The following is a 27,311-nucleotide window of genomic DNA, read 5'->3' on the forward strand; positions in this document are numbered from 1 at the left end:
ATTTGTATCAGGCCTGCATCTGAAGGAGACACAGAACTCAGTAGGAAGTGTGGTCCGGACTCCGTTGCTTTCATTGCATTCTTTCATTATTTTTGCTCGTTTTTGCCACTGATCATCCATAAATTGTTGGAAATGAGTGATTAAGGAAGTGCTGCTCAGTGTTAGTGGCACATGCGCATATTTTGGAATGGTTTTTGTGGGTGAGAGGAAATCACATACAGAAAGGAAAACCCTGCTGGGAATCTTGCAGGGATGTTTACCGTGAGCTGCGTTTTGATCTTGGTGTTCATTACAGAAAATGGAGTCATATCCACTAACTATTGTTATGTGTTAATTTGATTTTCCCAATACCTTTCAGAAAAAAAAATAATTCAATAATTTATTAATATAATTTCTCTACCTTCCCCTAGATGGGAGCACTGTTTTTTTGCCGTAAAAACAACATGAATAAGAATGATTATTTTCAAAAGATTCAGTTCTGCTACTGTTGCTATTCTCAGGTTCCTTTGGGAACTGTTACTGTAACAGGTGTGGTGATGACAATGTAAAAAGAACGTTTCAGACATTGAAGCTTGGCACCTAGAATCTCAGAGAAAGACACAAAAATATCATTTTGAGGGAAAGAGTACATTTATTTCACTTGAAAATGATTTGAGTTTATAGATTTTGAATTAAAAATCAATTAATGGCATTAATTTTGTCACTGTTTCATGACACGACATTAATTTTGTTCCTAGTACCATAGCATACTGGAGGAACCTAAAGTATCACTTTAGTAGCAATGTCTGTTATTGTTAAGTAGCAACTGTGTTTTAAAAGACATCAATTTGGTTTCTTGCCCTGTGTGATTGTATGGCACTTTGAATTAGACCACTGTCAGCACTTTCATCTTTCTCCCCATTTATCAAAAAATAAGAGATTTCTACTTCAAGGCTAGATTGTCTCTTTATTTACATAATAGTATAAGGGCAAAATCATGAGCTGTGGCTTTCAAAAGACCAGGACTTAACCCTGACTCCTCTCCTTACTGACTTGGGACTTGAGGCACGATTCTTGGAGACTGCACCTGTGAAATGGGCTGGCACTTACCATGTGCTGGTGGGCTGCTGAGGGGCTTGTCTGCTTCACCTCATCGGTAATGTACTCATGACACAGTAGAAACAGCCGTTATTATTAGATGCTTAAATATACCAACTATGTGAAAGTTTCTATGAAACACCAGGAGGATTTGTGTAGGATTACTTTTTATATAACAGTAAAGGAATATATAAGAAATCATAGTGATGTCAATATTTTGCTTTATTTTTGAAATAAAATAGGTATTTTTAATAGGTAAATAAACTTGATATGATGATTAAATTATTAACTAATACCTCAATTCAGGGCTCTTGTTAAATGCGGAAGTTTTGATACAGAAGAAATAAAATATCAGCTTCAGATTTTTAAGTAATTATACTTTTAATTAAACTGGTCTTAATACTTCTAATATTCATGAAACAGTTTTATAGGAATAATCATTGTCCATTAAAGTCTCTTTGAATGGAAAATTATTTTGGGGGGAATTGAAGAATATCTATGTTTGGTGGAATGAACTTCGAAAGTAAAATTGTCAGATTTAATGTTGTCTAAAGAGCTGCTTACGTGGCCTTGACACATAACCCCAGGTCTGCCAACAGGAGTGCACCCAGAGGTTGGGGTGGAGTGTCAGAATCTTCAATTTCTTTGGCATTTAAACATTTATTTATTTGTCTATGAAATAATTTATTCAGTATGTCATGGTGTTAATCTTCTGATTTCTATGAGATTTTTCCTAATAGCTGAAACTTCGTGTATTACTTTACAACCCATTTGTTTGGTTCATTCGTACTAGAAATGAAAGTTGCATATATTCAGGATAGGCAATAGGATTGTTTGATAGTTTTGACATTAGGTAGTATTTTAGGTTGTGATATAACTACGTTTCTTTAAAACTTAAGTCACTAACAGTTATGCTACTTAAAGATTTATTGGTTGCCCACTTTCTGTTTTCTAAGGAAAAGAAGTTCTCATCTAGAAAGATAAGTTAGTACTGTTCTGGAGTGATTGAATTTTAAAGCAGCTAAATTATTGAAAAATGTATTGAAAATTTACATTCTTTTACTGATTAAAAATAAGATTAGCAGGCAAAAAGTGAAAAAATAAGGATATAGCAACAGTAGAAAAAAAATTAAATGTACTGAAATGATCAGTTTTACAGAAAACATTTCCTGTTATCTTTCTTGGAACACTAAGAAAGAAATTTTAAGTTGTTTTATAATGATAGATGTAAATATTTTTGTACTGTCATATTGTATGGGATTACGTGATATTTAATGTTTCTCTTTACACAGTAATCAATGAATATTCCTTTTTGTTAGCAGTTGATATTTAAAACAGACTTGTGAAGGGTTTAAAAATTTTAAAACCTTTTTTGAGGTTTCAGATTTATCTCAGTGATTTTTGTTTCCTTCTTAAAGGCCTAGAATTAAATTATGTTTCTCATTTCTTTTAGGAGAGATGTAATGAAGCACCTTATGTTTGATAAGAATTTACTGCATCAGATAACTTAAAACCACTTTGATTCACATTCTGAGTGACTTCTCCTGAGTTACCTCACTCGAGGCTTCCTCGTTTCTCGCTTGGGTCATTCAGTCCGCTGCCCTCCTGCCTTTTCTGCTTCCGGTCGTATTCCCACACACAGTAGCCTCAACACAGCCTCTGGCAGTTTCCTTAAAAGTGTCATGTGACCCTCTCCATAACATCTTTTGGTATCTTCTAACTGCCAACAAAATGAAGTCTAAAATTTGTAACATTACATGTAAAACCCTCTGGAAATTTGGCTGCAGTCTGCCTTCGAGGCCGCATTTCTCACGAGGCTCCCCTCTCTACGGGTCTGTATCGCACTGAGCTCTTCACCTAGAGGGTCTAGGCTCTCCCGTAGCCCCACCTCTCCATGTGGTGTTCCTCTGCCAAGAAGCCCTCTCTTCTGCCTGCTGGTGCCTGTCCTTAGCGCTACCTGCTGGGAGGGCCTTCCTGCCTTCCCGGTATGACCTGCATCCTCCTCCTGCAGTAGTGATTACAGTTGTATTGTGACTGTAGATGTGCCTTTTCTCATATTTACTGTCATATTCTCAAATATGTGTATGTAGCATAATGCAGAGTTGTTGTACAGGGAAAATAAAGCGTGAAAGCTAAGTAGGTCTTAGGTCCCAGTGATTTGTCCTAGAGAGGATCTAAAAGCACATCAGTTCAGCCCCTTCTGGAGGGGAATGGCCAGGGGTCTCTGCACTGTTAGCTTTCAGGGTGTCGCAGAACCTCCACGCATACGAGTGGGAGTTCACATTACTTTGGTCCAGAACCTTCAGGCTCCCTTGTAATGAGGCTCTTCACACATGAAGAATCCTGACCATCCGTAGCTTGGTTTGCAGACCCGGACCTCCTCAGTTGATCAGCTAGCTGTTTAGTTCTGGGATTCAGTGTGTCAGGAACGAGCCCCACAGTCACTGCTTTGTTTGCCCGTTGGGTGGGACTGGTAGTGCCAGGTCCCTTCCTGAGATGGAGCTCAGCTGGCTGTAGCGTGCTTGGTGGTACTCGGACTACATGCCAGGATCTGACCCCCTTCCTCCTCCTGGCCATTCCCTTCAAGGGCTGCTTGTCTAGCAGTTGAACTTCCTCCCGACTGTAGTTCTGGCTTCTCAGCTCCTCCCTCTGCAGGTCTGTTCCCCACATGTCGTCACACCTCCTGGGCTCCAGGCCTCTGAGCTGTGAGGACAGCTGCTAGTGTTCCCTTGTGATGTCAATTGGTGAATTGTGAAAGTAAAATTTGAGAGTAGTGTTAATATTTATTTTGTCAGCCTAATACCTTACACGCCAAGTCTGATTCTTAGATAGAATAGGAGATAGCATCTTTTTTTTCCCCTTCAAGCCAGGTGTTAAAGACTCATGTTTTTTAGTATTCTATTGTTTTTAAACTATTTTCATGCATTTTATTTCATTTAATCTGTTCGGTAATTAAGGCAAGTTTTATTGTACATATTTTATCGATAGTGCCTTGAAGCCTCATTTTTTATGAAACTTCCAGGATACATAGTGGCAGAGCTGGTATTAGAATCTGCAGAGGTTTTTTTCCCCTGTGTTAGTATTTACCAACCAAATAGTTGTCAGATCTCCTAGAGATTATAGACGGTTTCCTACAGTTCATTTCCATAGGTGCTTATACTGTTGTATTTTTTTAAAAAATCACTCAATATACATATCTGTCCTGTAAAACAGAACATGTTGAGAGTCAGTGGACGTGTGTGGTTGAGTTTGCCAGGCCTTAGTGGGGAGAAGGGCACGTGCTCGTGCTTCCAGTGCTTGTCCAAGTCTTTCAGCTGAGCCCCACAGGCCACCACAGTGGTTTCAAGCATTGTATGTTTCTGTTTTTAAAAACTCGTAGTCATGTGTTATTTAACTGATGCCAAAATGGGTGATTGTTTAAATATTATAAACATAGGGGCGCTGGGTTTGAATGATTCTGCATAGCCGCCCAGTGACTCTTCACCAGCTATAGGGTCTGCATTTGGTTCACCTGGACTTTCTAGCATGTCAGTGGCCCTGGAACTTCAAAGTTAATGCAAATTAACAAAATTTACTTTTTCAGAGAAAATTAAATAATAATTATATCCAGTTTGGTTTTACTTATTGAAAATGGACAGTTTGGGCCTTGAATGTTATTGAGAAACACTTGTAAACAACTGAAGTCTTACTTCAGTATGTAGAAATAAACATGAAGATTATAAAAATACGTAAGTTTTAAAAAAATTGTAGATGTTCATTTAAAAAGTATTATGAATTATAATGCATAGAGGAACTTTAGTCTTTATACTTTATGCATCAGGCTTTGGGTTTGATTATATGATGTTTGATGTCAACTCAGGAGTTTTCTTAAGTTTAAAGGAAATTAAATAGCATGTATTATTGTTAAATAGGACCAAGTCAAAGACTTAACTATATAACAAACATCCTGTATTATTCATGCATAGATGAATTCTTAAGAAAGTAAGAAAATCTCCAAGAACATATATATAGCAACTGGTAGGAGTTCTGCAAATATTAGTTCCCATTGCCTCCATTTCTGTGAAGTTGATAAAGAATTATTACAACAGGAATGGGAGAAAAGATCTGTGGGTAAAATTGCAATATTTCCAGAACCTCTTGCCTGGCTTTCTGCATGGCCTCACAATAGGTGTTTACAAGGGGTGGAGAGAAGTAGTCCATCTCCATATCAGTAGGTAATTGCATGGGCAAGGAAGGGCTTACATGAACCGGAGAGGTTCGGTGGGGCCTCTTCTTCTGCAGCCAGGTCACCAGAGACACGGGAGAGCAGAGGTGGACTGCTTGTAAGAATAAACGGGTTTCTCCCACTTTATTTCTCCGTTTGATTGATTTCGGTTTCAAAGGTATTTTGCCCCGGGATTTACCCCCCTAGAGTTACAGATCCTTACTGGCTAACCATTAAATTATTTTGATGTGAATCAGTGTACTGAGAAATAATTTTTTCCTTGGAATTATGTTTTAAAGTTTTGATACAAAGTCCCTACAGACTTTCATAGTTAAGTTGTTTCACTTAATATTGGAAACTTGCTGTATTATTATTTACTTGCAATATGGAGGATTTCTGTCTAATGTCATGAGAAATTTCTACCCATAAATTTGAATGCAGTGACCATCTTAGTTAAATGAACTAGCGGTGTTAGTGTTTTTATTTTAACTTATTCTAAAATTCTTTTCTTCAAGCTTTAATAACTTGAGCATCTTACAGTTTTAATTTTTCCATCTTATATAGACTACATTAAATAAGTATATATACAGTATATGTGTACATATAGTAGACCATAAAATATTGATATTAACTAAGCTCTCTGCAAAGCTGTTTTCTTTGACTTGGGACCAAAACCGTCCATACTCTTAACAATTACTTTGGGGAAAAAAGGGGAAATGTTTGACACTCTAGAAGTACTTGTTTGTAGTTTTTTCATGGTTTAAAATAATACCTGCTTTTATTTTCTGTTCTTTATTAGTGCTTCTTTCAATCTCCCCCAGATGACTGCACGTATGTTTGGTTCAGTCTTGATGTTGTGCTGAGCAAACCTTATCTTAATGTCACTAAGAGACCCTTTTTGTCAAATGAAAGCAATGGCTTGATATTTATTTTAAATGGTCTGTGAACAGAGAAAATTTTCCCAGGCTTTCCTGATGGGTGGAGACCTAGTTTATAAAGTGGTGTTTACATACCTTCCAAGAGGTCAAGATGTACAGGCAAAATCTTGTTTAAATGTTCATCACCATAGAAACATACCAGCTTATTGTTAGGGCTTTTGTAAGTACATTGTAATTTTCAACCTCATTGATGTTCAGTACAGAGCAATTAAATTTAGAACTGACCAGCTTGAAAATTTCAAGATGCAATTATATCGTAACTATTTTAGTGTTTAGGCTTTATTCATTCAGTACTTATTTAAACCTAGAAAGAAATCTACGGGTCTACATGTGTTGTAGTCTTTAGGAGCCTATTTAATTTAAACTGTTACAATGTAGAGATAGTTGTGATTTCCAAAATCGTACTAATATGAAACTATTGCAATTAATTATATAGCTTAAATTCTTAAAAATAATATAGTGCTTCATTAGCAGAAAGAAAATACTTTGTTTTGATGGTGTTTTTAACTAGTACATTGAGTGCTTATTGCACTATGATTTTAATAAAAGGGATGGAGTTTCATTAAGGTAACTTATTTTTGGAGGGGTTAGAATAAGTATTCGTACTAGGATAAAAACATTATAAATTTCATGAAATCCCAGTAAATGTATAACATAATATAACAGTGTATAACATTCACAGTTATGTGAGGGATGCATGACTGTTGCTGATAAGTAGAAGTTTTCATAATTGTGTGGCGGTATATTTGGGAGACTATCTTACTATTTCAGATGAACAATGGAGTCGTCTTCCTGATGATGTCTTGTCACTTCATTGTTTGCAGGGCATTTCAGTACATCCCCCTGACATCTGGCACATCTTTCAGCTTAGTGGATGCAAGAATAGGGTTGATAGGAGCCTCCCCCTTGGGGCTTCCTAGCTCCTGATTCTGACTCTTAATGGAAAAATGAGCAGTAGGCGTATTTTTTTGCTTATATGCTGTCCTGCTGGTGATTAATGGTAGTGATAAAAGCTCTCACAGTGCTTTTCATTATTTTGCAGGCAGCATCACATACAAAAGTTCAAAAATATTTCATATTACATGCCACAAAGCCTGTACTCTTCAGGTATTGTAGTATTTTCATGGTCTCAGGAAAGGTAGTGATAACAGTTTCCTTGTTCCTGACTCTTGGACAAGCCGGTCAGCAGTGAATGAAGTTTGCTGATACATGGCCCCATCACCTCTTCTCTCTATCCTGAAGTTTTGCAAGTGGAAAAGCTTCTACACTGCATTTAGTGAGCAAATTTATTATGTTTTTCTATTGGTTTTGCTAAAGTTTATCATGTAACACTTAACTGATTTCAAGTTGGACTGATTTTTTTTCTCATTTAACCACAAACAGAATAAATTTAGAAGGAAAACTGTCCTTGCCTCCTAGTGAATGAAGTCCAAATAAGTTATTTCATACTAATCATTATCTTCAAGTATTTCATGAACAGGCATATTTATATTCAATAATTTGGGTGGTTTGCTCTGTGGCAGCCTGTTCTTTAAGAATAATATTGCCAATTTAGTTTTTACTTAGATTGATAGCTCAAAGTGAGCAGATTTCTTTTTGTGAGTTATTTACTGTCTTTCAAAAGAAATACTGATCATTTTGAAATCAGTGTTTGAACAGGTAATATGACTTGACTGCAAAGGGGTTTTTTTGTTGTTAAATATTTCTTAGTTGACTGCTAAAGCATGTAGTGTACATTTAAACATTTCTTCTTGATCCCATTCATATGTCCAGAGTAGAAAAAGCATCCTCTTGGAGTTGTATAGCTTGTGTCTGCTTAGGAAAACTGTTCACATATAATTTTTTAAAATGCACAGTTTATGAGGAAAGTTTACAAGGAAATGTGAGTAGGTGGATCTTTAATGTTAGTATCACTTTTGACAGGGCTGTACTTACACTTAGGCAGCATGTTAAATACTGTTTTTCTTTTTTTGTCTTTTTGTCTTTTGCTTTTTTGTTTTTTTTTTTTACTATCTTTCTTAATGTAAATAAAAGGGGGTAGTTTTTGATTTTTGTAGTAGATTTCCTCTTTTTGACATAAATGCCACTTAAAACACTAAGGGTGATAACATATTAAGTGAGGACGTTACTGTAACCAAGCTATTTTTCAAAGATTTTTTATATCAAGGTTAAATTTATAGAAATGACCAGAAATTACCTGAAGAGTATAGAAGTGCTTGAATGAGATCTGTTAGCAGCATACTGTTAGTAGTCTGCCCTGGCCACTGTGGTAACCACTAACCATGTGTGGCTATAAATGTAAAATAATTTAAACTAAAACTACCTCTTCAGTCCCAGTAGCCACATTTTAATTTCTTGATAAACACATATGGCTAGTCACTATCTTACTGGATAGCAAAGAATAGAACATTTCTATCATGATATTAAATCATAAATAACTTGTTTTCTTTCATCTATAATTACTTTGTGCACTTTCTAAACAGCAGAAGAAAGAGCAAGGTACAACTACATATGCCTGTGTACCACCTTGGTTGGTTGGAGAATGGTGCTAATGAGATACAACTTTAATAATTTGTTGCTGCAATAATGAATCTGTTAGCAAGTTATGACTAAGAGTAATGTGATCAGATTTGCATTTTGAAAAGATCGCATTCCTACTGCCATGTAGGCGACAAGTCGGGGAGAGACATGAGTCTGGATGTAGGAGCACTAGTGGGAAGCCAGGGAGCTGTCCAGGCAAGGTGGGCATGGTGACAGTACAAGAAGTGGGTGGACTTGAGTTGTAACTGCACAGTTAAATCAGAAGGACTTGGTCTTTGGCTGAATCAGGGTCCAGGGTGTGTTGAGTGGGTGGGGTGGAGTGCAGCAAGTAAGGAGGAGACAAGGATTCCTTGTTTCCAAAGTGGCAAGTACCCCAGAATGGATTTATTGAGGCATGTGGCACTGAAGAGCAGGTTTAGGGGCTGGAATGATGAGCTTGACATTAGAATTAAGTTTCAGGTACCTGCAAGAAATCTTAGGGGACAGGGCAGTTGGGATGCATGTATCTGGTCCCCAGTGGTAAGGTTTGGACTAAAGATAGAAACTTCAGAGTGCTTGGCCCATGGGAGGCAAGATGAGCTGGGGCAGAACTGAGCAGTCTGTCTCATGGACGGTAAGCATCAGAACTGGCTGAGCACCAGCGTGGGCTGGGGCGCAGGGGTCAGCAAGCCCCTTGGTCACCCTGAAGCATTCTGAGGTCTGAGAGACACCGATGGAGCATGTGGGAGGCTGAGCCTCTAGGCTGAGCCCTGGGAGGAGAGGGATTTAATATATTTTCCTTTATTGAATGAAGGAAATAAGGACAGACAGAAGCAGAGGGGGAAGGGGAAGAAGCTCAGGGCCTGGCAGGCCGCCCAGCTCTGTGTTACTAAGGGAGAGGAGAGGTCAGCTGTGGTTGCAAGAAAGTGGGGATGAGATTAGGATCAGGGAAAGGAAGACATTTAAGAATCACTGAGGGGCTTGGTGGTCAGCCGGAGAGCAGCATGGATTCCAGGTAGCACTGAGGGCTCACTTTGAAATGTGGTAGCAAACGTTTCTCATGATTTGTAGATTTCTTTCACAGGGCTGATCATTCAAGGAGTAAGCTACCAGTGGAACTAAACTAATCTGGTGAAAGTCAGAGGGGCCAGGAATACTGGAATATTGATCCTGGCTTGTCATTAAAGTATATGGTTCATCATAGGATTTAGGCAAGTGGAAACAAGACTGATGAGGGGTGGGTGGGTCAAGGGAGCGGAGGTTACGGGGAGAGGATATGGAGCGAGGCTGAGGACTGAAAGTGGCCGGGAGGAAGAGGGGGCGTGTGGAGAGGGAGCGGCCTCACAGTTTGGGACCTTAGACGCAGGCCTGAGAGATTATGGAACCAGATCAGTGCGCCTGGGCGTGGCAGTGGTAGGGTGGAGGGTGAGTTCACTGGTCTCACTGGGTGCTTGTGTGTTCCCAGGGGGTATGACAAGCACTTGTGGACCAGGTACTCACATCCTGAAAAAGGATGGGATTGTTTGTCACAGATCTGTAGATGGCAGGTGCCAGAGATGGGGAGAGGGTGATAAGCTGGCCTTAGATGGTGGTGTGAATTTCATTCAGAAACACAAGAGATGAATGCCACCCTACCCACCCACCCCACCGCTGCAGCTTTGCAGATTTTAAAGGAGAGGCAGTAATTTGAGCCATTACAGTTAGCCCTCCTGGTATGCTTACTGAGCACCAGGCACTAGGTAGATTGACTCATTTGATACACCAATTCCACGAAGTAGGGATGTTATTAGTAAACCCATTTTACAAAGGGGGAAACTGAGGCACGGTGAGGTTTAGTAGTTTGCCTGGTGGTATACAATTGGTCAGCGATGAGCCAGGGTTGACACCCAAGCTGTCTGCTGCTGAAGTCGGGGCTCTTAACTAGCTCACTACACTGCCTGCCTCCTAAACTGAAGTTGAATACTTGTAAACAGTTATTTTTGTGGGTGGCAATCTCTTGGGAGTTCTTTTAGAAAAAAGGTGAAAATTTAAAACATTGGTTTTTCTCATGTAAGTCATATCCACCAATTCTAGAAAATTTGGAAAACAGAGAGAAGCAAAAAATATGCAAGAAAAAAGTCCCTGTAACTAGTCCTAGAGGTAGGGCAGTGCTCTGAGGTGGCTTTGCAGGGCTTGCTGTTACACTGTCGCACCAGCACCCCTGCCTGCTTCTGCTCAGGGGAGACGGGCTGCACCAAGCCACTGGCGGGCTGTCCCCAGCTCAGCCTCTGGATAGACGCCAGCCCGGCTGGGTGCTGGGGACCCTGCTTCCCCCAGCTGCCTGCCACCCGGGCGAAGGTGCTTTCTGCTGGATCCTGGAGTCTTCCCATTGCACTTACCCTCCTCCAGAAAGCTGCGTGAGTTTCCCACCCTTGAGCTTCCCACCAGAGTTGTCCAGCTCTGTGAGGGGCTGACAAGTCAGTCTGCCAGGTTTGTGGGTGCTGGTCACAGATGTGAGACTCTTGGGCCAGAGACAGATGGCTTCATTACTCAGAGCAGGGAAAGTGCACAGGTTTCCTGCTCCTGTTAGTTGCAGGGGGACCCCTACCCGGGTGGAGGCTGCCTTCAAGGTGGGCTCATGTCACAGCCGAGAAATCCCAAGTTTAGGAAACACATTATTTATAATGGGTTCAAGCAGGCCTCTCTGCCTTTTGCTCTGTGGGGGACATCATCTTTCTCATACTGGACAGTAAACAGACTTACTCTCCTTCAGAGAGACTGTCTCTATCCTCCAAGGGCTTGCTCTACAAATGCCCTTGAAAAGACAGTCCAGACGAGGCTGCCCCTGCCTCTGCTTGTGAGATGTACAGGAATGGGAGGGAGGAACCCTGGAACAGACTCTCCCAATGTAGAGAAATTTGAAGAAGAACGAATTTAACTGCCAAGAAGTATTTCTTACCAAAATACCAGCGCAAGTGTGTAAGTACATGGTGCCTGAGTCTCCAAAATTTATTGTCATTGCAACACATTCTATTTATTGATAGTTATAATTGTTTAATATAATCATTGTAGCAGAGATTATTAAAACACAGGTTTTTGGACAGTGGGTCTCAAATGGTTCCAAGGAGCACTCCTGTTGAGTTGATATAACATGGTTACACTATTTAACTCATATATCATAACACTTACAACACATGTGTTATGTGCTTTGGGAGCCCTTATGTTCTGTGGCCTGGTCGGAGGCAGGAGGAGACAAAGCTGAGAAGGTGTAACACATACACCCCAAAGCACTTACTCTTTCTATCTGTACTGTTTAAAGGCTTTTCACATAATATTTAATATGTAATAAAAAGAACCTTGCTTAGGAAAAAAATTATTACTTAGAAGGAAAAGAAAATAAATCACCATTAAAAGGTGGTGGTCATGTTTTGGTATCCAAAATGTTTTCAAAGTTGTGAAGTGCAGGTTTGGAGAGTTTTTCTGAACTAGGTGTTATTTTACTAGTGTGTTTTGGGACTGTTGATGTTTTATCTCACTTGAGTCACATCTTCTGTTAAGTAGAGTACAGCCTCCCTTGCTGTGAGCTGCGCCCATTTCCTGTGCACCTCTCATCTGCTCGGGCAGCCCCATGGAAAGACTGGGCCCTCAGGAAAAGACCCTTCGACTCCGAGTGCTCCTGGGGGCTGCAGGCTCTTCTGCTGTGATTTCAGGATGTCCTCTCTCCTCATTTGAATCAGGGACTGTGGTGCTCTGACTTAAGCGCAGCCTCTCTCTTTAATTTGGAAATTGACAGATAACAGGGTGAAAGTGAAATAAGTGTATGTCTTGGATCTTTATAACTCATCTTTGTTTTAATGTGGAAGAAAAATTACACGATTTACTGAAACATGGAAATAACAATTTTGTTGTTAGAGGTAGACTAAGTGCATCACAGTATAAAGTCAGTTCATCAGTTGACTCATTGATTTGTCATTTAGGTGCAGATTCAGTTGGTTGGTAACTTATAAATAAGGTTTTTTCTTTTTACCTTGTTCAGTAGGTGTCGAGTTTAAAAATCTGGCCTGAAGTCAGAATTTGTTTTATATTTAAAACAAAACTCAGCATAATGATTCTTTATTATATTCCAACCTCGTGGGTTAATGAAAGTTGTACCTAACTTGGAGAAAGGGTGGCATATAACTGGTACAGGCTCAGGTGGGGCTGCCTTGGAGTTCTGCGGGTGCGCACCGGCGACTCTGGAGGCAGCGGGAGCTGCCTCCACACCGCTGTCCCCAGGGAGCCGGCGCGTGGTGCTTCCCCAAGCCGGCTGTTCACCATGCCCTTCGGCTGTAGGTTTCAGTTAGCCTCTGTTCCCTTGATCAGAATCACAGATAAATGTGATGATCTCCTTCGTTGGTGGAAAGTAATTTAAAATGGTTCTGCAAAATGTTTTTATAAAGAATGCTTTTGGTACTTTGTTCAAAAATGGTATTTTACATAATTTTGAAAATAGTCTGAACATTACAGACTGTAAGCATTTAATGTTGTTGTCCTGCTAGTAAATACGAGTTTCCTCCTTTCCAAAGAATTTTTATGCTGTCATATAGACAGAAACGTAATTATTCATGAGGTGAAATGCACTATTGAAAATTTATCCCTATTATATTTTTCAGGGAATCCGAGCCCGAATTTTGGAAACTCTGGTCATGCTTGTCCTCCTGGCATCTCTGATTCTGGGGATGGTGTGGGTCGCCTCAGCGCTGGTCGACAACGACGCGGCAAGCATGGAGTCTCTGTATGGTACCACTGACCTGCTTAAGCCAGCTTGTCTAACGGGATTAAGTTTGGGACACTAAAGGACATTCACTTTCTGAGACATTTTGATACTTCTTTGTGTAGTTGATCCTTGTTGTTAATTAAGGAGTCTTCAGCATGTTTAAGAAATGCATGTCATATGTTCCCTATATGCAGAATGAGTAAGCAGCTTTTCAGATTTTTTCTGTTAATTGGTTTCTGTTCTTAAAATTCCATGGAGCCTTTTTTTCTCCCTCCAAACAGGTTTTACAAAAAGGTTATTTCCTGTTCTTCTATTTTAGATCTTTTTATCATAAAATTTAGAAATCACATGGTTTAGCAGACTTGAATGGCAATTACAATGTTTAACATTCACTAGTTTATAGTCAGTCTATATCTTAATGTACACTATTTTGGATTCACTAATATATTTACATTTTTTATAGATCTCTGGGAGTTCTACCTGCCCTATTTATATTCCTGTATATCATTGATGGGCTGTTTGTTACTTCTCTGTAAGTATATTTCTGACTTAATATTGGTAGGAAACTAGAGTTGCACTGTGTTACAGAAAACTTTAGGGAAGTTTGCCAACGAGATTCCTTACTAGGTTGGGGATTTTTTTAAGGTTGGCCTGTAATGTATTTTTTATGTTCAAAATAAATATTGATAAACTGAAACCTTGAAATAATAAGATACTTGTGTTCTCTAAGGAAAGCCTCCACAGGGTTGAGAGACATATACATACATGTTCACCTCACAACTCTGGAGTCTACTCTTGGATGCAATGGTGGAGTTCTGTTCGGTGAATCTGTAGTTTTTATTTCAAAATTTGTTTAGCTTTACTTGAGAGATCACAACATATATCAGGGGTAGTATAAGCAGATAAATGTAGGTAAAGGATTTAATTTTATGGTTGTCACTTTTAGATATTATTGTCTGGTCTTAATTCCACTGTACTTGAAATTTAATCTGTTCTTTACTTGGTTTTCTTTAATTTCTTGTAAGTGAAAATATGTATTACTGTGTAGCTGCTGGAGTCCCACATATCCTAAGCCTTAGGTAGTCTTCACGTACCTCCGTTCCTCTGCCTGCCGTCCCCTCTCGCTTCTTTATTGGGATGTCGAAGGGCCCTCTGATAAACACTGAGAGAACCTAAATTTAAGACCAGAATTTTTCTAAAACAGTTGTCTTTGAGTTTGCTTTCTTTGGGATTAGCGGCTGTCTGCTAAACCGTGCGGTAAGCGTTCTCTGTCGGCCTCTTCCCTGCAGTGTGTACGCCCGTGGGCCTGTCCCGCATGTTCACCGTGATGGGCCAGCTGCTGGTGAAGCCCACAGTAAGTGCCGTTGGGGCCATTCTGCTTGTGAAGTAAATGCACTTGCATTTGAATATCTTTTAGTCTGTGAACTAGCATTCTAGCATTTGGGTTTATGACCAAGATTATTGTTTTCATTTTAATCTTTTTCATCTTTGGAAACTGTTTTTGCTCTTAAAATACTAATTATAAACACCCAGGTAAAAATTCCTCTAGCAAATTTTAGGGCAAAATTTATAGATATTTTCAGGTGTTTTAGGTATCTATTACCTTATATCAGTTACTCTATTATGTTTCAAAATTTACCACATACATCCTTCGATTTACAGAGCAATTATGTTTCTGAAAATTTGTTTGCATATTATATCTTGATTAACCAAATTATACTTTTCCCTTTAATCTCAGAAATACTCAAAAAATTATATTCATTTTTAAATGGTTTTCAATTGGTAGTTAATTCTAGTGATATTTTTCCTAAGTTTCTTTGGCCTCTAGCTGTTCTGTCAAATATTTAATCATATGAAAAGAATTCTAAGCTACATCTAGGGAATTTGCCACTTATATTATTTTCACAGATCCTCATTGCCTACGAACTCAAGTCCACACCACTCACACATTCCAACGCCTTTCACAGCCTGTCCCAAACTGAATTCATCCCCCGACGCAGCCCGCTGGCCTGTCCAGGGCCTTCGCCTGCCGCGGCCACTGGACGGCTCCTGAGTGTTTGCTCTCGTATCGGCTGCAGGCATTGCCTCCCTTTGAACCCAGCCTCACCAGGGTCTTTAAATTAAACTAGTTTAGCTTCTTCCTCTGCATTTCTTATATTCCCCTTTGTTTGCATTTTGCTAGTACTGCTTATTAAATTATTATGGACATGTTTGTTTTCCCTATTAGAGTGTGTCATTAAGGGAAAAAATTGAGGAAATATATCAGATACTCTGTTAGCAAATGCTTATTTTTCATAAATGACAATCTCTTCATATCTTCTTTTAAAAGAAAATTGGATATTTTACTTGTTACATAAATGTACACACACACTCAGATACAATACACATGCTGTCAGATCTTGAAATTCACTTCCTTATTAAAGTAGTTTTGTGACACTTCATTAATTTAGTTTCTTCCTGATACTCTGTTTTTTTGGTCTTTTTCCACTTCTATTTCCTGCCCCCCAAATATAGGCAAATGATTTAAGTTCTGTCCTTGGTCCTAAGTTGCTCTCTGTGTTTTCCTAACCACCTCTGCCACTTATAAATGTCCAATTCTAGTGAGAAACAGGCAAGGAAAACAAACTACAGGACATTTTAGTGCAATAATTGAATACTCCATGGAGCTGAAAACTCAACATAGAAGCCCAAACTACTTAAGTATCTCCTCTCCAAAAGCTGATTTTTTTCCCAAAACTTGTGTGTTATTAACAATATCTCAATACTTTAATTATTGTTGCCTCTTTTTTTGTTCAATAATATGTCAATAATAATGGTTATTTATTGAGTAATTGAGTATAGGCTGTATGCTTATGATGAGTACTACATTTTACACACATAATTTCAACTAATTCTCATGATAAACCCATAAGTTAGGTAGTGGCATTCTTATTTTATGGCTGAATTATCTGCAATTCAGGGAGATTAAGTTGCTTGTCCAAGTTCACCCATCTGTGAGGATGGGGTGGGATTTGAACCCAGAGGGTGGATTCAGAGCCTGGGTGCTGGACCCGTTCTCACCTGCTATGGACTCCGGAGTAATTGAACCGCTTTATTGCTGAGTGTGCTCTAGTCCTCTACACCTGTTCATTTTGCTTGTAGTTTCCTCTGATCAATTGCCTTTTCGTGAATTAACCTATCAGGTAAGATGCTGCTACCCTCAGAAACACTTACCAAAGTTTTTTCTCCCCAACTGGAAGTTGGGAATCTTCCTTCCTCTGAACTTTTATTTATTTATTTTTGTTATCATTAATGTACAGTTACATGAGCAACATTATGGTTACTAGACTCCCCCTATTATCAAGTCCCCACCACATACCTTCCTTTGAACTTTTGAAACATTTTATTTCAGCTTCAGTTGTGACCTCTATTTCAATCCTGTAATGATTTTTTTGAATTCGTCACTTCTGTCCTTGACACTAGAATAGGTACTTTTTGAGGTCAGGGACTCTGTCCGACTGATATTTAGGTCTCTGTGAGCCCAGAGCGGTTAAGAGAATTAGGCTTCAGAGGCATGTAATTTTTTTTTTTGCCAAACCTTTGTTTCTTAGAGTCTTACAAGATGGGGTGATAAGAGTCTGCTTTCAAGGTATTGTAGGACCAAGGGGGTCATGCATGTGTGCACTTAGCACAGATAACTGTGTACCACTCACTGTCATTCACCACCAGGACTTCGATGTAGTGGTTGGCCACTACTAGGCAGTTTGCACAGCCAGAGCAACCCTTTTGTATGTGCTAGTCTTTCAGAAAATTAAATGCTGTCAATAGCAATGCACACAGTGGAAAGTAGTGGGAACCTCGATGGGAAGGAGACAAAGGTACAGTCCTGCCTCTCATGTGTAGGGTCTGTCCGTCTTGGGTTTCTAGCTCCCAGTGCACTGTGCCAGTCGGTGCCTTCAGGTCACCCCATTCTTCTCGTTCAGGACTCAGATGTCACCTCCTTAGGGAGGCCCTTACTGGTGCCTGCTCAGGTCCTCTCCTTCCACTCATCTTCACTCACAGGGTAGTCATCTTTTCTTATATTTATTTATTATTGTTATTTATTCATTTTATTATTTTATTTTGTCATCAGCACTAGGCCATAGGAGATTATCAATTTTTATTGAAATACTGGAAGTGATTGGATTGCTTTAAGTTAATTTTATATAAATTCTGCAAATTTGATACCTAATAGGGATTGTACTATTTGAGACTCCTTTTTCTGAAAAGAGCTCACCCAGGAGCTGAAAGGTATACATATATAGGGTGTCTGTCCTCTCGTGTTGTCCATCAGCTCTTCACAATTTGCAGTTTTGCTGGTAATAAGTAGTTTGGCTTTGAATGATACAGAATATTGATATCAGCTCTGGACTACTTTCAGAGTTTCTCCAGAGCTAGCAAGATACTTAGGGTCATCTCAGGAAGGACAGCTCTGTTAACACAGCTAGAGTGAAACGAATTTTAGATCTTATCAGTTTTGAAGACCATGCAGATAATATCCCGAATAATTGGTTATTGGTTAATGGTTTTTTGGTGATTGTTTTTTTCTAGCATTTTGCGGCATGGTAGTGAGTGGTGTATATATAAGCACGTATTCCTCTAGGGTCCTGCCTATAGGGTGATTTTTATAATACCAGTGTTCAATATTTAGAGAAAATCTTTATAAAGATGACGTAAATGGAAAATATTGCATGGTAGTAATTGAGTTTATGAATTTCTTGTTTTAAACGTTACGTAGGTAAATATAAATGAGAAGCCAGTGTTGAACTGGGTGATCTGTTTCTTTTGGTTCCAAAATACTGACTTGAGCATAAAGAGGTATTACTATTTTCAGCTTTTTGGATGTTTAGAATTCTTTCATGTATTTGCCAGTGAGAAAACTCTAGGGTTCCTTAGTCCTTTAAACTTAAAAACTATCCCATTTAAATGTATATAGATTGTGTGATAATCAATTTTTGATGTGTTTAGTTATATTCTAAAATATTTTTACTTAATTTGCAAATAAAATATTTGAGCATTTTTATTTCAGATTCCTAGTAATTTGAAAAGGTTTTAAAAATTATAGGCCAAATAGCCTAAATATTCTCATAAGCACTAGTTTTGTAATGTTGTATTATTAAATAGTTTGATCTTCAAATTTAGATTCTTGAAGACCTGGATGAACAAATTTATATTATTACCCTAGAAGAAGAAGCACTCCAGAGACGACTAAATGGTACGTATATATTACATGTTTAGAGCAGGGTAAAAAATTCTTTAATTAAAAAAAGACAGGTAGGGACTCTCTTGTCCCCTCCTAGCGTGAGCCGGGAGCTCTGTCCTCTCACTTTATCTCTAAATAAAAGCCTGTACCTTGCTCTCCAAAAAAATAGACAGGTAATTTGAGGGGGAAGTACAAGCTCTCTGTGCCTTGTGTGGTGCAGGAGGTCAGGACTCCAGAGCATCCTGTGAATTTCCCAGTGGTGGAAGGTGCCCTAGACCAGCGGCGCTCAGTGAAGTCACCGTCCTTCCCCACCTGAAGTTAGCGGCAGTGGAGCACGGCCAGCTCTGCTCTGAGACGCTGGCCACCAGGGTGCAGCCCCGCTACCAGTCCTGATGTGTCCGAGTGTTACGCGTTACAGAAACTGTTGTCTTAGTGACTCTAATAGCCCACTTCATTTCTCTCATGCTGAGATCTTTAATGTTTAAAGAGGTGTTTCTTTGACAGTAGGTGCCAAATCTGACTCTCTTAAGTTGTGCTTAGGATCTTTGTTATTTGAGAATGCTCTTCATTTTCAGCTGAAACCAAGTATGTATGTCAAAGATGTTAAAGTTCAAATTTTAATTACTGGTCCTTTTTGGCTTCAGATGAAGAGCCAATGAAGAAAAGAGTAATTACATGGTTTAACAGAGAAATGATATAGTTTGGGTTAATTTTCTTTTGATTTCACCTAAGTGATTTCTACCCTATACTCTTCTCTTACAAAGTTTTTTTTTTTTAATAGTGGAAACCCACCACCAAGATCAGATTATTAATAGCTGACTGTATTTAAGGATCATAATTCAAGAGTAGGTATGAAATGGAAGGTACTTTAAGTATGAAATACTGAGAAATAGAAAGAAATATACCTGATTTCTTCTATTACAATCAGTGAATTTTTTATTTTTTTACTTGAGCAACATTATGGTTACTAAACTCCCCTTATTATTAAGTCCCCCCCACATACCCCATTACAGTCACTGTCCATCAGCATAGTAAGTTGCTATAGAATCCTTACTTGTCTTCTCTGTATATATACTGACTTCCCCATGTCCCATCCCCCTACATTATGTGTGCTAATCATAATACCCTGTTTTCCCCCTTATCCCTCCCTCCCTTCCCACCCATCCTCCCCATCCTCCCCAGTCCCTTTCCCTTTGGTAACTGTTAGTCCATTTTTGGGTTCAGTGAGTCTGCTGCTGTTTTGTTCCTTCAGTTTTTACTTTGTTGTTATACTCCACAGATGAGTGAAATCATGTGATACTTGTCTTTCTCGGCCTGGCTTATTTCACTGAGCATAATACCCTCTAGCTCCATCCATATTGCTGCAAATGGTAGGATTTGTTTTCTTCTTATGGCTGAATAATATTCCATTGTGTAGATGTGCCACCTCTTCTTTATCCATTCATCTACTGATGGACACTTAGGTTGCTTCCATTTCTTGGCTATTGTAAATAGTGCTGCGATAAACATAGGGGTGTATATGTCTTTTTCAAACTGGGCTGCTGCATTCTTAGGGTAAATTCCTAAGAGTGGAATTCCTGGGTCAAATGGTATTTCTATTTTCAGTTTTTTGAGGAACCTCTATGCTGTTTTCCACAGTGGTTGAACTAGTTTACATTCCCACCATCAGTGTAGGAAGGTTCTCCTTTCTCCACATCCTCTCCAACATTTGTTGTTTGTCTTTTGGATGGTGGCCATCCTTACTGGTGTGAGGTGATATCTCATTGTGGTTCTAATTTGCACTTCTCTGATGACTAGCGATGTGGAGCATCTTCTCATGTGTCCGTTGGCCATCTGAATTTCTTCTTTGGAGAAGTGTCTGTTCAGATCCTGTGCCCATTTTTTTATTGGATTATTTGCTTTTTGTTTGTTTGTTGAAGTATGTGAGCTCTTTATATATTTTGGATGTCAACCCTTTATCGGATATGTCATTTATGAATATATTCTCCCATACTGTAGGATGTCTTTTTGTTCTACTGATGGTGTCCTTTGCTGTACAGAAGCTTTTTAGTTTGATATAGTCCCACTTGTTCATTTTTGCTTTTGTTTCCCTTTCCTGGGGAGATATGTTCATGAAGAAGTTGCTCATGTTTATGTCCAAGAGATTTTTGCCTGTATTTTTTTCTAAGAGTTTTATGGTTTCATGACTTACATTCAGGTCTTTGATCCATGTTGAGTTTACTTTTGTGTAAGGGGTTAGACACTTACCCAGTTTCATTCTCTTGCATGTAGCTGTCCAGTTTTGCCAACACCAGCTGTTGAAGAGGCTGTTATTTCCCCATTGTATATCCATGGCTCCTTTATCATATAATAATTGACCATATATGCTTGGGTTTATTCTGGACTCTCTAGTCTATTCCATTGGTCTATGGGTCTGTTCTTGTGCCAGTACCAAATTGTCTTGATTACTGTGGCTTTGTAGTAGAGCTTGAAGTTGGGGAGCATAATTCCCCCAGCTTTATTCTTCCTTCTCAGTATTGCTTTGGCTATTTGGAGTCTTTTGTGGTTGCATGCGAATTTTAGAACTATTTGCTCTAGTTCACTGAAGAATGCTGTAGGTATTTTGATAGGGGATTGAATTGAATTTGATCTGTAGATTGCTTTAAGCAGGACGACCATTTTTTTTTTTTTTTTAGATGAAATGAGTTACAAGATATAAATGACACTGCCCACTTAGTACTCTGGGTATGTTTTGACTCTAAGGGCTTCTTAATTTACAAAGAAATATTGTCCACTTATGGTCTAAAACATTAAATCCATGCCATAGGTATTTTTCAGTATTTTACAGTCAAAGAAGAATTTTGGCTAGCTATTAAAAAATCAGTTTTTAACAAGTTTTCCAACAATGTTAGGTAATAAAATCAGATCATTATAATTTTTAAAAAGGAACAGATGTTTCCTTAATATCTTTGTTTCACTGTATGATACACCTTATAAATATTTATGCTCACTCTTCTGAAGCATACTCCATGAAATCTGTCCAGGATACAGTTGTTAAATCATTTACTGTGTACATGCAAATACAATGAATCATTACAAGTTAATAGACATATTGAAGGAAATAGAAGAATTTATTAAATAGTGAATTTAATGATGTCATGACTACTTTGCCAATGCTCTTTGGTTGAGTCATGGAAGTTTTACAAAAATTTACTGTACTGTTAACTCCAATTAAAGATCTTCTTGAAAATAAATGAATGTTTACCAAATATCCAATAATCAAAGACAAAAATGCCAGTGTGATTTATATTTTCATACCAATATTACACTGCATATGAATGAACCAAATTCAAAGGATGATCATTTTGACGATACTAATTCTTCCCAGCCAGGAGCATGGGATGAGTTTCCATTTGTTAGTGTCCTCTTTAATTTCTCTTAAGAGTGTCCTGTAGTTTTCAGGGTATAGGTCTTTCACTTCCTTGGTTAGGTTTATTCCTAGGTATTTTATTCTTTTTGATGCACTTGTGAATGGAATTGTTTTCCTGATTTCTCTTTCTGCTCGTTCATCACAAATAGTGAATTTCAGTGATCAACTCAGAAGTATTTTGTTCTTATATCAAAGAATTTCATATTATTCAGAGCTTTGTTCTTATATCAAAGAATTTCATATTATTCTACAGGATTCTTTAAAGTAATACTGTATACTTTGGTATCAGTAATTTTTAGATGGGAACTGCATCTATCTTTTATTCTTCTAACTTTATTGAAGTTGCTTTAACATTTAAGCTTATTTAATTTCAGAATTATAACTTTAATCAAATATTGTACCTTTATATAATTTGATTCAAGTAGTAAATATTATAATAATTGACTTATTTAGATAATCATGCTATTGTGTAATAAACATACCTGAATTGTAAAGAATAGATGTTAAGCTGCTGTCTGTAGTGTGGGATTATGTTTCAGCCTGAGATACGCTGTTTCTCTCTTATAGATCAGGAGACTAAGGTCCAGGAAGTATAAAATATAGTGCTTCCAGAATTAAGTCTGATCTGACCAAACCAGAAATACAGCCTTTTCTCACTTTGCCAGTGAGAAATGACCAGAATCTTTCAGATCCTTTGGCTCCTCAAATTAAAAAATGGCTCCTTATATCTAAAGAAATTGAAAAGGAAACAGTTACCAGAAGGCTAAGTGTATTATAAAATGAAGCCAAGGCCAAAGAGACAAAACACCCTAACAAGCACAGAAATGTTGTATTTTGGGGAGGATAAGGATGACACGGTAGTTCATGCCAAGTGTCATTTCGTTTCTGCCCTTTTGGCCAGCCCCTGCCCCACTCCTGACTGCTGTGCCCTCGGTCCACGCTGCGGTCTTTGCAGGAGAGCCTTTCCCCGGCTTGTTGGGACAGTTGCTGTTTGCTGCTCGGTAACCTTGTGGGTTGTCTCGGGTGGGAGTGAGAGGCTTGTACCATGAATGGTTCCCTGGCAGAATGGACGTTTTGACTGGCATAGGTGAATTGTGAGCTTCAGCGGAGTATGTTTATCAGTATGTGCAGAGGAAGAAAATATGGGAAAAATTTTATAATTTGATGTTTTTTAAGAATGTGTAAGTATAGATCATAGAAGCCTAGTAATAGAAGTAATTTTATGGATTTTATTTAATCTAGTACTGTGTCAACAGTATTTTGTTGTAACTGTGACTTTTATTTAAAAAACTTTTTTAAAGTTCAGTGGTTTTTTTTTTTACTCTGGGCTATTAAAAACAATTGCAGAATGATGAGAGTAAGAGATTTTTTTAAAAGACAAATTACAGCAGTGGTATACCCCCTGGACACTGAGTGTGCTTTCCTGCTGTTTGTGGGGCTGTGACATGCCTTGTGGCATCTTTGGGACACGCGTGTGGGTTGCTTAGTCCAGCTTTATAGTCATCTGAAAAGAACGTGACACTTAATATTCCAATTACATTGGAATAATTTTTTTTTCTGGAGGATAATCTGACTTGTGGTAATAATTATATTACTGGAGTGAATTTTTATGCTTGGCTTTGAAAATACCAGTATAGCTTTTTGATGGAGTGCCTGCCTGTGGCTTCCCCATTGTTCCTATTTGACACTTGATGGCACTGGATAGAGGTGCTGTTGTTCACGTTCTTATCACCTCACAAACTGTGTTGATGAACTAGTGCTAACCTGTATCCTGTTAATGGCGTGAATCAATTCCTAAAAGAAGCCGCTGTGTTTTCCCAGTTGGCCCCACTCTCTCCTCCGTTTTCTGGTTACTGCGCTCTTCTGAGCTCCAAACATGGTGCAGATGATGTCTCAAGATCATAGACAAGTTGATTGAAGAAGAGAAGAAAAACGGTCTGAACCTGTAAGATTATATCTAGAGCTAAAACACTTGGTAAAAGGAGATGGAGGGGCAGGAATGGTATGTGTTCTGGGAGAGGAGGGGGCCCCAGGGCTCTGTGCCATTGGCCCAGAGGTCCCCTCCCTGGGGTCTGCACCGTCATGGCAGGACTAGAGATGTCCCAGCACTCACCCTGTCCTGGCAGGGAGGCCAGGCTCTGTCTGCCTTGGGGCCGGGGCTGACGGATGCGTTTGCCCTTTCCCCCTTCCTGAACATAGCATAAGAGCCTGGAGTATCCAGGCCCCTGGTGGCTCAGCCTCTGTCCTCATGGCTCTGAAAATCCCTCTTCTGAGTGGATTTCTCACTGTCCCCTGCCTCCTGCAGCCCTGTGATGACCCCCTGGAAGTGAGTGCTGACCCAGCAGGGAGACCCCCAGACTCTCAGCCTTAACCTGCTTGCTTGAAGAAGCTTGGCTCTCCCGTCGCCCGTCAGGTGGAGGCCATGTTTGTTCCTTCCTTTCACGCCTCCTGGAGTTTGGGCAGGTGCCACCTTGTTCTGTTCTTTCAGACACCCGAATCTCCGGCCGTTGTGCTGAGGCCCCGACACTTCTCCCTTTCCTCACCACTCCTCTCCCTGCAGGTCATTCCTCCTTCCTCCTTGGAGAGTCTAGCTCTTGTCACCATTGTTCTCCCTGTCACTGTCCTCACATAATTGCTGACGATCGTGGTGTTCACATGGACGACCTTCCAGGCGTCTAGGATGTGCCTCGATCTCTCTGTTCTGACTTCCGCAGCCTCTCATTGCCTGCGATCACGGCACAGGCCCTGCCTCGGGCAGTGACGAGTTCCTGTGTGATAGGCCCCCCGGCCTCCCCCACACCTCCTCTCCTGCTCCGGTGACCGTGGGGATGGGGGCTTTGTTCACCTCAGGACGTCCTTCCCTCCCCTGAGCCCCTTCCACCGGGACACACGTGCTCAGTCCCCTTCCTCACATGCGCGGCCGGGGCCAGCCCGGGCATCTCTGCACTCACACCTGCGCAGCTACCTGCCCGCTTTTTAAATGTGGGACCAGTATCTTCAGCTCACCCCTCTTCTCCTATTTGTGTCCTCTCTTTCCTCAAGCCTCTTCACCACCTGCTTTCAGCTGTTTTCTCGAGAAAACAGAAGCAGCCACGACAGGTCTCATGAGCTGTCTCCTTGATTTTGTTGTCCTCCCGGTGGCTGCCCCGCGTGTGCTGCGTCTCGGGCGCTCAAGCCGAACTGCCCGTCTGCTGGTGGGGGCCGGCCCTCCCCTGGTGCGCTGCGTTTGGTCCCCACACTCACCTGGGGCCTCGGCTCTGGCCGTTCTTCTCTCTCGCACTGCAAGCTTTACCCCGCCGGGTCAGGGCCTTCAGCACAGAGACGTGCTGTGTGAGTCTCCTCCCGAAGGAGGGAGCCGGGGAAGGAAGGCACGGAGACGGTCTGCCTGGACCTCGTGTCCCCTCCGGCTCCCGCTGCGCTGCGCTGCTCGCCTCCGTGCAGAGCCCGTGAGCGTGGTGTAGCCCACGGCTCGGCATCAGTGCTGGCCTCACGGGCGGCTTGGAGCCGCCTCTCGCCTCCGCAGCTCCGTTGGAAAGCCCTTGCCCGGCTGGCCGGATGCTTCAGACTCCTCATCTTACGCGCCTTCCTCCTTTCAGTATTTTTTATCCCACCCGGTTTCAGTGCCCTTTTACCTAATGACTGCTGCTTCTCAAAAAACCTCGCCGGCCCTTTTCTCTGCCCATACCTCCCCACTGAATGCTCCCGCGCCTCATCCGAGGCCCTCCTCCCCTCCGCCCCACCGCCCTCCTCTGTTCACCTCATCCGGGGGCATGGCTGTCATGCCATCTGGCCTCTATCCTTACGTGTCTGTCTAGTAGGCATCTTAAACTTAAATGTGTCATGTCCAAAGTCAGCAAAGGATCTTATTCCTCAGTCCAGCTGTGTTACAGTTGACCCGTCTCTGTAGGGGCCAAATCCCCTCTTCAGGTGCTCAGGCCAGTTCCATAGAGCCTCTTCTCTCAACTCCCATGATTGGATTCCTTCGGCACAGCTGGTGGCTGGAGCTTCAGATTACCACTTGCACTGTCACCACCGTGATTTGGGTGACAGTTACCTCTCAGTTAGATTTTTGCAGTAGCTTCCTAGCCGGGCTCCCTGAGTCTCTCTTAGGCCTTGTGAGTCAGAAAGAGTGCTTGCAGTGTGAGATCTTTGCCCTGACTGCTCAAAGCGTCTAATGGTGGTCTGTTTCAGTCTGAATAAAAGCCGGGGTCCTCACCTTGGGTCCCCGTCTGACTTCCTCTTCTGCGTTCTCCTTGCTGGTCCTCCCCTGTCTCGTCCCCTCCTGCTCGGGGCATCGGGTGCCTTTCCCTTCTGCTGTGGTCCTCCCCGTCTTACCTGAAGGACCCCTTCTCCGTGGGCAGCCCCACACTGGGAGCTTGTGGGTGTGGTTTTGGATCTCAGCAGTTCTTCCCTCTCCTGCTTTTCCTTTCCTAACTGATGCACGTCCCTCTGACGCGCGGTTCACTTTATGGGCCGCCGTCCTGTCACACTGGAGCAGGAACTGCACAGGGGCGGGCGTGCTGCCTGTCCTCTTGCTTTTGTACCCCTGACCCTGTGGTGTCTCCAGATAGGTGGTGGTTTGGTGGTAAATGTTTCTCACATGAGTAAAAGTGAATAGATGAAAAACACACATGGGAAAGTTGCCTTTTTACCTAGAAGTGAAGAAGGGAGGAGAAATAAAATTTGGTGATAGGATAAGAGACAGAATCACCGGAGACGTATTTAGGAAGTCTCTGAAGACAAGCCAAGGTTGAGGGGCTGGAGACCCTACATCCTGGAGCTTCAGTGAAACAACAACAATATGGTGATTTTACCCTATTGTTAAGCCATGAACTGTGAGCAGTCAAGAGCATTTCTACTCCCCAAGACCCCTGAAGAGTAGCCCAATGGGAAGTCCTATTACATTAATTGTGGTAGAAAATCTTTTGTAATTCGTCCCAGGATTAAGAGGATGCATATATCATTAGCATGTTTAAATGTTTAAGTAAAGCAACAGCATTAACTGAAATAATTAGCTTTCGTGTGTATAGCCTATGGGTGTGCTGGGTAACTTCAGAAGAACCATAATGAACAGGAATTATCTTTATTGTTTCAGTTCAAAACCTTCACAGTTCTAATGTAATTTATTTAAAAATATTGTAGCCTTTGAACGTAATGATTCAATTCAATTTTGTTAGGTACTATTTTCATCTTCATGATAAAAAGTT

The 27,311-nt window shown here is 40.5% G+C and overlaps 1 protein-coding gene across 19 annotated transcripts in view; it reads left to right on the forward strand.

The window, feature by feature from the left end:
• The window catches only part of LMBR1 (limb development membrane protein 1), a 135,416-nt gene that overhangs the window by 60,884 nt on the left and 47,221 nt on the right, over positions 1-27,311 (forward strand). For all 19 annotated transcript variants that reach the window (XR_012132017.1, XR_012132018.1, XR_012132010.1 and 16 more), the window contains 4 exons: positions 13,371-13,497; positions 13,938-14,006; positions 14,764-14,828; positions 18,635-18,707. Coding sequence is in view for 10 of the 19 variants with exons in the window: in XM_036999282.2 (XP_036855177.1) it covers positions 13,371-13,497; positions 13,938-14,006; positions 14,764-14,828; positions 18,635-18,707 (334 nt within the window). In the remaining 9 variants the exon portion in view is untranslated. The remainder of the gene's footprint in view (positions 1-13,370; positions 13,498-13,937; positions 14,007-14,763; positions 14,829-18,634; positions 18,708-27,311) is intronic.

This window comes from Manis javanica, chromosome 6 (genome assembly GCF_040802235.1).
Source record: "Manis javanica isolate MJ-LG chromosome 6, MJ_LKY, whole genome shotgun sequence".
Classification (NCBI taxonomy): domain Eukaryota; kingdom Metazoa; phylum Chordata; class Mammalia; order Pholidota; family Manidae; genus Manis; species Manis javanica.